Source organism: Bombus pascuorum, chromosome 1, assembly GCF_905332965.1.
Source record: "Bombus pascuorum chromosome 1, iyBomPasc1.1, whole genome shotgun sequence".
NCBI lineage: Eukaryota > Metazoa > Arthropoda > Insecta > Hymenoptera > Apidae > Bombus > Bombus pascuorum.
Window position 1 is genome coordinate 20,717,360 of NC_083488.1, and position 14,846 is coordinate 20,732,205.

The window sequence follows — 14,846 nt, forward strand, 5'->3', positions numbered from 1 at the left end:
TTTTAAAACCGTGGACGTTTTCTTATCGTACGCTTGATTTCTATGAAATAGGTATTTGTATTCGTTCTAATATATTTTTAACGTGCCAGCTACTTTATCTGGTCTGGGGTTGTTAGGGTAAATATCATCAAGTGCATGGTTGAAATGTTCGGAAAGCTATCGTACAAAGCGATAAAACAGAAAAAAAGGAAATGTAGAGAAATTCAGCAACGGTTCTACGATTTATTGCAGTCATGTTTGAATAATTTCATTCTGTTCCGGTTCAAAAAGTTCCGCTTAAATTATTCGAACTGTCGGTAAGTTCTGTGTAACTTTCGCATCTGATTTCGAAACTATCGTTGGATTTGCTAACTTAATCAGTCACGGCAGAAATATGTATACATTCGCCCTCATCTAATATCGTTTCCTTCCTCTTGTTCCATTCCATTGTACACATCTCTTCCTTCATTTTATCTTCCAACTTTTTATAATCAACTCGGTCGATCCAGATTTTCGATGTTTCGGCGTCAATTTCCTTCAATTTTCCAATCTATCCATCGTCACTTTCTTTCATCTCTGCAATTTACAAAAGTCAATTTTTAAGGATTTAACATTTTTTGCATACTTTCTAAGCGATTTATCGCGAAAATAATTTGTGAAAATTCCTTATACAAAAACTAAAATGCATGTAAAAATCGCTTTGCTAAAGATTGTTGAAATGTCATGGAAGTAAAAGATATTTTGTACAAAACGGAAAGACAATGTTTGGACAGCTAATATTTTAGAAATGCTAGTTGGCTAGCTTTGAACGTTGCTATGTGTATATATATGTATATATAACGTGTAATGTATGTTTGTGTAACCGTGGGAGTGAATCCTTTTAAGGGCGAAGACTGCGGATAAGAGTTAAGAAAGGATATTCAGAAAGAACTCTTAACGAAAGTTTCGAGAAAGAGTTTTCAGAGAGTTTTGCGAACGTATTTGCATCTGGTTTTGTGTCGTCTTTGTGTAAGAGAATTCTTCACATAACAATTTTCTCAGTTATGTAACTTTCCAAGCTTGAATCTTTATATTATGAACTGATAATCAATCCAGGAAATGCTGGTTGTACCAAGATCCGATGATCGTAATTGTTTACTTCGTATATCAATAAATTCCAAATATTACAAACAAACTTGTTTAATGATCCTGCCCATAGAATGAAGATCTCTCGTTAACGTGCATCTGCATGCAATCGTGAAATTGTGTAATAATTTATAGAAGTATGTGAAAAATATTCGTATTATGTTTCATGAAAAAAATTGCCGCAATTATAATTAGTATTAGATTATAAATTACAATTAAGATTTAATAAAAATGAGGAAGGTAAGGGAAGGCTGGAATTACGATTCTTAAAATAGTTGCAGAAACGCAATATAAACGGTGCAGAATTTGTACGCTTAATGGATTCCAAACCGTTTAATCCAACCAAGCCAAGGCTTTGCAGACATTTCGTTTCGCAGATCTTCTATAAATTCTTGTAATTTCCAATAAATACTTCGAGAGAATGAAATTAGTTGCAAAACTATCTTCAGGATTCGTAATATTTTCTCATTTGTTTATATGAGAAAAATTAATTTTTGGAAACTTCCCGTAATTAAATATTACGAATTGATTTAATTTCTTAGCAAATTAAGAAGAAATATGAAATTTTCAGTAACATTTGTTTTCAATATTATACAAGCTATCGTTATACCTATAATCGTTCAACCTGTAATTACCATAATTATTCACTGTATTAATTAATTCTTTAAAACCAGAGGTCCGTAATCCGCACAATTAATTCACGTAGATTTTAATAGATTTCATGATTGGTGTGCGCTGAACAAATTGTCCCTCAGCTTAATTAAACGTTATACCCTTAGATTTAACAGCAAGAAAGATAATCTAGTCTTTAATTATACTATACCATTATCCACGCTAAGCATTGTCAAGAATTTAGACGTCACCTTCAAGTACAACTTATCATTTACGGCTCATCGTAATAACGCCATATCTCGTAGTATTAACGCTGTGGGGCTTATTCGCAGGATCTCTAAATTCTCTGCTAATTACTAATGTTCTCAAAGTACCCTATCGTCAGCCGATTAGACCCATTTTGGAACACAGAAGGATTAGCAATTTCTCGTTTTCTTTTCATCGTTCTCTACATGTGTATCTGCGCGTGTAATTTATTTCCCTGCGCATTACATATGTGTATCCAAGAGTTCACCACGCTAATAACAATGATAACAACGATAATAATATTGTTACAAACAAAATGCTAATATTTAAAGGAAATTTTTCTCTTCTGTTTCACTTAACCATTTAGCATTTGCAAGCTCTTTGAAAATCGTGGGCCTAAGTTTTGTCGTAAAAAGTAAGCGACGACGAGTATACTCGTGAAACACAAAACACACATGGCTGTTACAATATAGAATTAAGTTGTAACGAAATGAAATGAGAGATTCTTGAAATAAAAATGAAATAAAAATAAAAATAAATAAAAATGGAATAAAACGATTGTCATTTCTTCCTTTGACTATACTCGCGAAACACAGCTAACTGCTTAAGAAAATCGCTATTAAGCTATTATTAACACTAGAACTACCAACCCAGTCAAATTAGCTGGTTTTACAATTTTATTTTAAAATTCCTACTTTGTGTTATATTTTTTTTTGCAATGAAGTAATGACTTCGGCAACGATAACTAAAGGAACAATATAATGATTTTTATTTTGTTTTTATGTATTCAAACTCAAAATAATTTTGTATCAAGACTACTTATACCAATGCCAGTCAAAATGACGGGTACTTGTCAAAGTGTAAAAGGGACCTGAAATCTGTTTATCGAACCTAAATTAACCAGTTTCCTCGTTTTGTACAACTTGTCACACGTTTTTAAAATTTTTACCGCGTATCATTAAATATGATGATATCAGTTATCAGGAAAATTCCGGATCGATGCTAAAACTAGAAATATCACGCCAGTCAAAACGACTGGTTATACAATTTTATAAATGTGTCGATCCTCGTTTAGGGATCATGGTCCCAGATGGATTAATAACACGAGAAATGTACTACATAACATAGAATTCCTTCTGTAAGAAAGTAATAAATCAATAAATATAAAAATATTCTATTGTTACGTATTTTTTAAAGAGCAGCCATTTTGACTGGTTTTGGTACAAATAGCTTCATGTTAATTATCGGTAGTTCTAATGTTAAAGTCTTAGACACTTACGTTTTAACACATTACACGATAAATGCCCCTATGAATCGTTCTAAGCCTGCACGCTCATTCCACTAACCAGAGTGGAACTCGAGTACCATGGAAGAAGCGTAAGGTTTTTGCGTGTGCGATCTGTCGCTCGACGAGGGGTAGGCCAGATGAAAACATTTCTCATGATCCGTAAACGGTGCGCGGCGTACAAGCGCCGAGAGCCACCACCTATTCGGGGTTGCGATGGGTGGCGGAACTACAGGGTGGCCAAGAGCCACAGTTGGTTGCGGGCTGTCGTCCTGAGCACATTACGCGTCTTCGACCAGCGCCACGCGACCTCGTGTATCATCCACCCTCCTCTTCCCTCTGCCAGGTGCGATTGCGTGATCAACGAGTCGCTCGCCCTCGAACAACCATTTGTCGACCCCCTTGTGCTTCCGTCTCGAGTGAGTGCGGGAACACGTGCGTGAAAATTATCTGGAAACACGAGCGAAATTCGCACCGATTTTACTGTACTTTAACTCGTTCCTTCCTCTTTTCTTTTTTCTGTCGTCTCCTCCTCCTTATTCCTTCCTGCCTTCTTTTCTCTTGGACAAAAACCGTGAAAGTCGAACGTAGGCTTTACGACGATCGTGATTTTTTCGTTGGTTCGTCGCGACGTACGTAGATAATTGTCATTGCGCGGGAAAAGAAAGATCAGTCTGTTTGTGGACGATCGAGGGAAATGGATTTCGAGCGTGCGAGGATTCGAAGAAGTTAGGAATCGAAGCTCGAGGGACGAAAACATGGACGAGCTATACTTATGACCGAGAGAGATCTTTTCTCAGAGGTTGCAAGAAACCGACTCGATCAAGCTTTTTGTTCAAACTCCCTCGATAGGAGTCGTAAATGATCGTGCAATTATGGGGAATGGATCGAAGAGGCAAATTATCGTACACCTGTGTCAAACCTATCCTCTCGAAACGATGCTACAACGATTTCGAAATCCTGAACGTTAACCTGCACATGCCGAAATCGATCGAGATCCAACATCGTACGAACGCCAAACGGTTTTTACTTTCCGTAGACTAGTAAGAATCGAGGATGCGCGTGTAAGAGGCGAACGAAGGAGAAAAGAAAAAGAAAGAAAGAAACGAACGACGAAATTGAATCGCGGTTGATCTCCGCATTTAGACGGGTATGAAAGCGCACTGCAACGAAATAGGCGGATCTTAAATGTCAAAGGAGACGCGTCCTCGTGGGAACTTTCAATTAAAATTTTATCGGACCGGGGATAACGGTCGGACGCGGATTCGAGGCTTCGTAAAATATAATCCCGTCGTTAAACACGCGGCCCGTGACGAGGATGATTGAGATAAGACCGCGGAGATCGCATTCGTTGCCTTATTAAATCATCGCATCCCGAAAAGATGCGGATAAAAGGCCGAAATTACATCGTTTTATTCATTCTGTCCAGGGCACGGTGAATCGGAAATCTTACAAAGTCCAACGAAATTCTTTTCACGTGGATCTACTGGCAGACGTCTTGAATAAGAGCAATATAGAGGGATCTCGCTATAGCGAAGCAATTTCGTGCTACAAATCAAACGAATTGAATGGAAAAAGGAAGAAAATACAGGGAACGATCAATTTCTCGCGTTCCTTCCACACCGATTGTAGGATTTTAGAGGTTGATAGAGAGGTGGAAGAAAGAATATACGAAATGTCAAAACGGAGCTAGGATCGCGTTTAAAGAATTTACGAAACGCCTGACTCCAACGAGGGCGAGATCGCGAAAGGTTCGAGCAGAGATGATCCGATGGTGTTGAATACGCATTCTTCACCGACATGTACACACCACCCATGCACACGTATTCTTTTCTTTCTCTCGAAGAGTCGTTCTATTTGTTCGACAAGGGATTTTCAATCTCGAAATAGACATTACGTTCGATGATAGGAAATAGTTTGTACAGAAGCTCGAAGCTGGTCGGAAAAGAAGAGATTTCTTGAGCCTTTTCCGTGGCAAGCTGACGTCGAGTTTCGAATTTGCACGTCCTCACGGCGAAGCGATTGCTTCCTTAAAAGCTTCCCTGTTAGAACTTATAAGTTTTGACACAAATGGTTGCCGAGACCGCGTTTCAATCAAACGATAAAAATATCGAACGATAAATACGCTAATTCTAGCGTAGAAGTAAAGCAGAAAGTTTCGTTAGTGTAACGCGATATCGAGTAAAATCCCGAAGCAATTTCAGGCTACACGAAACAGTACTTCTCGTCCTTTTATCTCGACACGGTAAACACGTCGAGAATAATAGAGTCGTCGCACGAAAGTTCGTGTGTGACTGTTTGGAAGATAAGCGAGCGGAAATCGTCGGGAAACCCTCGGGATCAGTTTCTGCAACGGCTCGAGCATCGAATGTTGACTGTCCAATGTCGCGTCGTGTCGCAACGATCGACAAGAGGATCCGCAACTCGCCGAGAATGCCAATCTCGTCGACCAGACTGTTGTGGAAAAGCAAGAGGTGTAATCCTTTTAAAAGAGTCTCAAGGTGAGTCTCGACGTTGAGGACATCAACTAGGTGGAGAAGAAAAGCCGAGGAAAAGGAACGAGCACGTGATTCCTCTTCACGTTTCCCGGAGAGAAATCTATTTCGCGAGGCAAATTCAGGAGGCGTAGAAAGTTATCGTTGCTACTGTTGCGCCTTTATTACGCGCTCCAACCGTATAATTAACGATTACTCGAAACGATCGCTCGAGTCAGATTTAAGTATCTCGTGTAGGCAGAAAGAGTGAAATATAACTGAAGATTGCTATCGAATCCAAGTCCTTGAAGATCGCCGATCTGTTTATACAATGGCTTCTGCTCTGACAGAATTTCTCCCTGGGAAATTTGTTTTGATAAATTCTTGAATTTGTACCATCGTATTCGACAAAAACTTGGAAGTTGAGGAACGATTCGTATTCGATCGTCCAACTTTCAAGGGACGAGTCGATCGACGAGGCAAAGTATATTACGAGAGCTAATCGCTTTTGCGGGATTGTGGATCGAACGAGGAACGAGAGATATCGCGAGGGAAACAGCATTGCCAGGCAGAAGAAGTTGGACAACGAGTGAAATTGCTCGATACTTCTCAAGGGAAAAAGAACGAAGAACAAACAGGGAAAGGCAATGGAGGGTCGTTTTGTTGCGACAGCAGGAAAAACTACATGGACACAACAGGAGAAAACTACGAGAACTGGATAAAAAAGAAAGTACTTTAGAGGAAGGGGGAAGAAAGTGTCGTTAATTTCCGTGTGAGATTGAAACGTACGATCTCTGTGAATTACGATAGTTAGCGATTGATTTGAATTACGATAGGAAACGATCTTAGGCAGAGATTGATCCCCTTTGCCGCCTTTCTGCCAATAGGCTAATGATCGCGTAAACTCCATTCAAATTGCGAGGAGAGAAAACGTTACAATTTCAGATCGACTGTTTCGCGTTCGAGGACCAAAGTGGTTAAGAAATTTTTGATCGAATTCGTGATTATCTGTGGTTAATTTAAGCTGCGAGTAGAAAGCAGTTTAATTTTGCATTAGTTCTTATTCTTTTGTTTTCCATCGCAAGAAATGTTTACACGTATACAAGACTTTAAAGAAAGATTGGCCCAGTGTTTAATAGCGGATTTGGAATTTCGAAAATGTGATAGTAGCTTACAGTTGCAAGATCCGCACTCATGAAAAATCCTCTTTCCTACAAGATATACGTACGAGAGATTAAAACATTCAAAGACTACGATCCTCATTACGCGTTAGTGTCTCAAAGTATACGAATGTCATCAGTTTGATATTAATCGCACGAAACTTGTTAAAATTTGTAATACAATTTTAAGGTCGGGCTACTACATCGTAACTTTAAAAAATCAGTTCATCAAAGTTTAGCGAAAAATTGAATGGCTCCAGTGTGTAACTAGTGCGTTCAAATTCCACGAATTAAGTGTTTGACGAAATTGTGGTGAAAGAATGTGCGAGAACTTGAAATCTCACCATCCGTTTCTCCCCTAAAATCTCGTCATCAAAATATTCAGATAGCGTTTAAATGCCACAAAATCGAATATTTTGTCAAATGATGTGGAAGAATGGTACACTGGGAACCTTCAACCTAAAATCCTAATCCCCTTAAATCGTTATCAAACTACGTCAAAAGTGAGTTAGACGTTTCTAATGTCCAAATAGTGTTCAAACAACATAAATTGGGTGTTGTATTAAAAAGAAAGGTACTCGTCGCGTTCATTTCCTCTTAAATTGGCATAACGAACGAACCCATTAAAACGTATTAAGAGACGTTCCTTGGTGCTTAATTAGCACCCAAAATCATAAATGGTGTCATCAAACGGTGACCAATTGCACACGCAATGTTTAACCGGAAACGTTGTTACTTCCATTGTTTCCTAGATTGAAAATTGAATGAGAATCGGTGTAACAAAATACTCGAATAGTGTTTAAATCGTATGAAACGTGTATTTTATCAAGTTGTGAAAAAAGAAAAAAAAAAGAAGAAGACCGCGTATCGTGAAGTGATTATAGATTTGAGACGACCATGAAAAGAAGGGAGAATCGTCTGGCGGTGGGTCAGATGAACGAAAGTTCCTGCTGTAAGAGAGCGTCGGGATGCTGCACGCTGTTATGCTAGGTAGCGGTCCGGGTCGAGGGAGACACGAATGGTATCCGGGATTTTATTTGCAACGTCGACGACTTGGATGCAGGATGAACCGCGGGGAACAGGAGAACCTATATAGGCAAAGCAGGCAGCTCACGACGATCGTGCCACCTCACGAGGATCTGGTGCTGAGCGTGCTTAAATCGCCGATCAGCCAGCATCAGCATCAGCAACGCCAGCAGTATCATCCTACGCACCATTCTCACGGGCACCATGTTAACTGCCAAGGTCATCAGAATCATAAGAAGTGCACGCATTCAGGTATACTCGGACTAGCCGAGGAAACTCAGTTCGTTCTATATGGTGTAACGATCGGAAGATTTTTGGCTGCTTACTGGAATATTGCTGGTTTTCCGGTGATTTCTGTTGTTCTGTTTCGTTGTTACAATTTCTTGTACAAAGATGCTTCAAATAAGTTGATTCGACACGTGATTCTCTACGAATATCGTAGATATCGTGTCTTTAGTTTTTGTAGTTAGTTTAGGGAGTTTAGTGGTATCTCAAGTTATATCAGTCTTCGTATTGTTATAAATTTGCTCTTGGAATACTGGTTTTTAAGAAGTCGAATTTGTTTGAACATTCTTGATTCGTTTAAACGTTAGAAAAGAACAGTCTCGTTTTTCCACTCTCGTATCTTCTATTTCCTTCGGTTTGTCTCGTGTTCATAGCCTTTACGAATCGCTCGACTCTACATTCAAACAAAAGACAGAGTTCTGGTCAAACAAAAGACAGATGCGATAGAATTAGAATTCGATTAATTGAATTGATATTTTGTGAACGAGTAATAATATTGGAATACTTTCAGTAGGTACCAAAAGTTGGTATTTGTGAAGAGAGGGAGAAAGAGGAGAGAGAGGGAGAGAGAGAGAGAGAGATACAGGGACACTGACGTTACATTAGATTTTCTGTCAATAACATTACATGTTAATGTTCCAAGATATTTTCGACATTGAAGCTTCAACGTTTTATGGAATTTTCAACAGCACGATAAATTTTCAAAATTAAAACTTTGTCGTTTACAATTAATTTGCCTTTAAATTGAACCTGAATAATGTTTCGTTCACAAAGGATTAAATTGCATCGCCAAGTTTCACACGAGGACGGGGAATTTGTAATAAAATGAAACAGAAAGAGTTTCGTGTGACATATTACCTGCGTTTCGGCAGTACCTAATTAAAAGATATTTAGAAGCTGTCGATATTTATTCTGATATTATTAACGTCAGAATTGTTTTTTATTGCATCAGATATTCTTTTACATTAACTAAAAGCAAATAAACGGCAGAGAGCCATGTAATCTGTGTGTTATTTAACTTTTCTTTGTCTGATATTCCATTACTCTAATAATCTGATAATTCGAACGTTGTTTCACGTTCATTAAAAACAATTTTCTTCGTGAGTTTTGGATGTAGCACGATTATAATTACGTTATCCATAGCATGAACCTAATAACACTATGAGTTACTATGAACTAACTACTAATCGTGTATCGATAAATTGAAAATATAAAAAGTGCCATAAAACGAATGAAAATTTTGAAGATAATTGCAAGCAAAAGCTGTCACAGGTCATCATCTTCAGTATTTGTAGCCTGAATTTAAAATATCAATATATCGTCATATACAATTACAAGTTCGATACGAAGATATCTTTACGAAAAACAATTTACAAAAAAACAGTTTAATTTTGAGTATCTATCATAAAATCAAACTAGACACAAAAGACATTAAAATTTCGTTTAGGTCACAATAAGATGCGTAGATGTTCTTCTAAGAATCTACGTTTCATTTTTTTAATTGTCAGTAACACGTAACACACCGGACTTTTTCCACTATCGACCCTATCGCCAGAACAAGCCGAGTTCTAACAATTCAGAAATAAAACCTCTGCCTAGTTAGTTTGAAGCAGAGAGCGTGGCCACAATCAAACTTGTATACGTGAATTCTGGCTATCTTTCGCAAATAGAATACGTCAGCATAGTTTGACCGACTTTGAGAACATTGTCTGTAGAAAACTTGCGCGAATTATTTTTCCTAAATATTCGTAATATACTTCCTTGATTTTATACCTGATATTACGGAACGTATATACCAAAGTTATTTAATCGAATTAATTAACCTGCCAACTACTATGTATTTTGATAAAAATTATTTACTTGGCGATTATTAATAAATTGATAATTACTTTCGCTATTAATTTACAAATGGATCTACAGTAGCGGACAAAAGTTTAAGACGATGATTTGTAAACCGGATTACAAACATCTTATACGCATATTGTTCTTCTATTCGGTTTGTCTCTTTGGAATAACGTAGCTGTATGTTTGACCTTCGTAACCTCAGACAGTCAGTTGTTAAATACAAACAATGTAGGAGTTACAACAGTTAGTTACCGCCTAGCACTTGGAAACAGTGGACATTAGTTTAAGACGATCTGTGTAAAACGTGAGTACGAGTACAGTTTTTGAACATTTTGATTCTGGAATGTCAAAATCATTGTTTAGTGTACCTTTTATTGCTTAAAATTCATTTAGGTAGGAACAGACTATGGGTAAATCAAAGAATTTACTTGAAAACGAAAGGGAACAAATCGTAAGGCTGCGAAAGCAAAGTAAAACCTTCACCGAAATAGCAAATATAGTGAACAGGTCAGAAACAGCTTGTAAACAAGCTTGGTATAAATGTTTAAAGACAGGCATGTATTGCGATCAACCGAAAAACGGAAGACCACGGAAAACAACACCGAAAATGGATCGCCGGATTCATCGATTGAGCGAAAAGGATCGTTTTCGTAGTGCAAATAATATTGCTGCGGAGATAAACTATGAAAACGATACACAAATTAGTGCTAGAACTGTTAGGAGAAGATTAGAAGACTTTAACTTAAGAGGACGAAAACCCCAAAAGAAACCACTGCTGAGTTCTAGGAATCGAAAAAGACGACTTGCATTTGCTAAAGCTCATAAGCATTGGACAAGTGAAGATTGGCAAAAGGTATTGTTTTCTGACGAATCGAAATTCAATCGCGTCTGTTCTGACGGGATACGGTACGTTAGACGTCGAATTGGCGAAAGTTTGAAAACACAGTGCGTTTTAAAAACTCTTAAACATGGTGGTGGCAACGTTATGGTGTGGGCGTGTTTTTCTCGAAGCGGCCCTGGTCCGATATGTCGTATCAATGGAATTATGGACCGTTTTCAATACAAGGACATACTCAAGAACACAATGTTACCTTTTGCACGCAACAATATGAGTGATGATTTTATTTTTCAAAATGTTAATGATCCGAAGCACACGGCTCGGGTTGTGAAACAGTTTTTTCAAGAAGAAAATATCACCGTGCTGCCGTGGCCGTCCCAATCACCAGATATTAATCCAATCGAGAACTTGTGGAGCATCATAAAAAAGACAGTACAAGGTTATAAACCGAAAAATTTGAATGAACTTTACTCTACAATTGAAACAGCTTGGAGTAATATTACGGTAGATCAATGTAAAAAATTAATAGATTCAATGCCAAGAAGATGTACCGAAGTGATAAGAAATAACGGATATTGGACAAAATATTGAATTTAAACAAAAATTGTGCATATTTTTTTACCAAAACTTAATATTTTTTGTGTAGTCTTAAACTTTTGACCGACAAAATATTATACAGATTTCGTTCCTTTTTTTGTAACTTCGCTACTGAGCAAAATATCAAAATGAAATTTTTTTTGTAAGTGTATAAACAAATGCCTAATTAGTTAATACCAAATGTAGAACACTGTATTTATATTTTTTATGGAAAGTAAATCAATTATTTATTTTTTCCATTTCGTCTTAATCTTTTGTCCGCTACTGTATTTATTTAGAAGAGAACGAAGATTTTTAACTGGCGAACTAATTCGTCTCTGTTGATTCTTCTGCTGTTATAAAATTTCCTGCCACAAAAAACCAATTAAAAGGAGTAGTACAAAGAACAAAAGTCGAATTTATATCGCAGTCGTAAATAAACTAAAACGGATTAAGCTTGATACCAAAAAGTTTAGCAATATCAAACAACTACTACGATAGTTTCTTGTCGTAAAATGTTCCTCTTTCTTATCGTAAACGATCGATCCGCTTAACTTTTTCGTTCACGAAATAACGATCGAAATCTTCTTACGCGGTTTTTATAAAACCGGCTCCGTTAGACGTCGTCTCCGAATTAACAAATTATTCGCTCCGTTTCGAACGTTGTTCTAGCAGTTTGTTCTGGCAGGATTTCTTTTCGTTCTTAACTCTCCGGAAGATAGTAAAAAAAAAGAATGGAAATATCAAAAGAGCACGACGCCGGTTGAAAGTGTCCCTTAAGCCGTCGTGATGGCTTTTAGGTGACTCTCGTTTCACAGCTCGGTGGAAACTAGGCAACGAGCTGGTGATTTTTAGCTTCTTGCCTTGTATTATATGGAAGCTCGGAAGGAAAGCCGGCTGGAGTGTAATATTCTTTGAAAAAAGAGCGACTGATTTCGTGAACACGTGAAATAAAGTAATAGCTGTGTTTTCGTTGCGCTGAGCGAAAGATTTCACTCGTTTCTTCCCTTTCACAATCTTTTTCCTTTCTCCTTTGTTCGAGCAGAATTCTGCCTTCTTCTATGGTTCCTCGTTGAATGTTACTTAGTTCGGTCTTCCTTTAATAAATAGGCTGCGGACGTTTTTGCAGATTCATATTTCTATGAGCATCGCTAAAGAAATAGAACGTAAGTAGAGATATTTTTCATCCGAATAAGAGACGCGCAATTTTTATTTTGGGGATTTGCGTCTGGAATAAAATTTATATTTATTTAGGCAAGTCTGTAGGAGTTTCAGCCTTCATTACCATAATCTCATGGAAAATTTCAGTATTCGAATATCCGCGATTGTAAAGGACCCTTGGTAAACAAATATACGTATCATTCAATAAAGTACTTATATTGGATCAATGTTTATAACGCGATGTTTTAACGAATAAAATCACGCCTCTAGTAATCGCAAAAATAATAACCTCGAACGAATTTCATCTCCGCTTTCTCGAATTTGCCGCAATCTTTTACCCCATCCATTTTTTTCATTTGTTTCACCCGTTATTTATTGAGACCAAGAGTTAACTGTTTTTACCCTGCGTTATCTTTTTGTTTGCAATTTCCAAAAATTTGAATCGGTTGCAAAGAGAGTACTCCCTTACTTAGCATGTTAGTTGTTTTTCTCGAGTATACTAAGAATATCCTATCTTTGAGATAAAAATAAGCAACAACAAGGGGACGTTTGTTTCCCTTGCTAGGAAAACTGAAAAATCTCTTGTCCTTTGGCGGTTGCTCGGTGAGTGAAACACGCTTGATTCTCGATCTTCCATGCGACTCATTATGAAATATCAGGGAGCTTCCATCGATATGCAGATGCCTCTATTAATACTACAGGGGAGTTATATTTATTTACAATCAATAAAGCGAGACTTTCGTATATCGCCACTTTCGTGTCATGAAATTTTCTATATGCATTTCGGAGCTTAGCCGACAAATTTTCTTAGCATCGCTTCGTAAATATTTATTAATCATTACTACATTATTATTAATTTCACGTAATATTTTGTATAATATAACCATATGCCATACAAATTATTAGGTCGTCCGAGAAGTTTCTTTCGTTTTATAAGGAAATAATAGATACACAACGTTTTTCGTTTTATATTATTTTATCGAATTACGTATGATCCATTTTGTTTTATCAAGATAAAGATCACAACGTTCTACAGATTAGGTTTCATGTTTGTATAAAGATGCATCGTTGTAAAAGACGTGTTTGTAAAAGAAAGACACTTTTCGAGCAACCTAATATAAAATATCATCATATTTTATAATTGAAGATCGATGTTACCTTAGACGATTATTAACGATTATTAATAATTATTAATCTTTATAATTGTTCGGCTCTAAAAAAGTATGTATCTTAAACGTCCATTGTTGTAGTACACGCAGTACGAGAGAAAGTAAGTTTCTGCTAGCGTTAAAGTTAAGTGATCGTAGTGATAATACAGCCTAATTAAGTTCTACGAAAATCCGCCTCCACGCAGTACAATTACATTCTTTGCTGGATTTCATGACGATTCAAGTAATCTTCTGTCCCTGTCTCTAAGTGTGTTTCACCTGTACGAAGGAACTTGCCTGCAGCTGATTCTGGGAAGTTAAATTATTCGTATTCACCGTTTCTCTCAACGCGAACGTTGGGTTAACGCATTCTTAACAAGGCTTCCGTTTTCGAGTAAGTTTCTCTGTGCGGACTGAATGTTCAGCTGGAGGATCCGTGGAATTCATTGTCTCAAGATATAATAAAACGATCCCATTCGCCTGACGGTGAAGCATTGGGATAATTCTTAACTCTTTTCAATCATAAACGTTGGCTTTGTATTATTTCGCTTTAGATTTCACAATTTCATATATTTCAATTGTATTATATCTTTCGATAAGAGAGACGTACATGGAAAAAAGAAATATCGATTCAGTATGCATATATTTCGTATATAGATTTCCGAATTTCGAATTATTATAACGGAGCAATCATGCTAAATTAATACAAACATACGTATATCATATATAGTTACGTTTCACAACATGTATTTATTCGCTGATATTTATTCGCTGAGTTTCCATACTCGTGGAAATTACATATGCGTATGTTTCTTTCATTTCAATATAAGAATTAATTATTTTCATTCATAGAAGCTTATCATATTTACTCAATTTTATTTTGTGATTCGGCAATGTTTGGACTAGCTAGTTCAGGCACGGTATCGTTTACGTTACCTTGTATCGCTTTAGGAGAATAGCCATTAATCAGAAATTTAGTTAACCGTGATGAAAAATTTAATCGATACGTTTAAGTAGAAATTTAAATAGAAAATGACACATTTTCATTAGAACAGTGTAACAAAAAATGTTGGATATGGTGTTAGT

General features: G+C 36.9%; 1 protein-coding gene across 6 annotated transcripts in view; it reads left to right on the top strand.

The window, feature by feature from the left end:
* Positions 1 to 3,504: 3,504 nt before the first annotated feature.
* The window catches only part of LOC132908058 (potassium voltage-gated channel subfamily KQT member 1), an 88,813-nt gene continuing 77,471 nt past the window's right edge, over positions 3,505 to 14,846 (top strand). For 4 of the 6 annotated variants that reach the window (XM_060961633.1, XM_060961643.1, XM_060961654.1 and 1 more), the window contains exon 1: positions 3,505 to 8,159. In XM_060961633.1, coding sequence (XP_060817616.1) covers positions 7,850 to 8,159 — 310 coding nt within the window. In that variant the 5' untranslated portion in view covers positions 3,505 to 7,849. The remainder of the gene's footprint in view (positions 8,160 to 14,846) is intronic. The other 2 variants (XM_060961665.1, XM_060961685.1) reach the window with 2 other exon arrangements.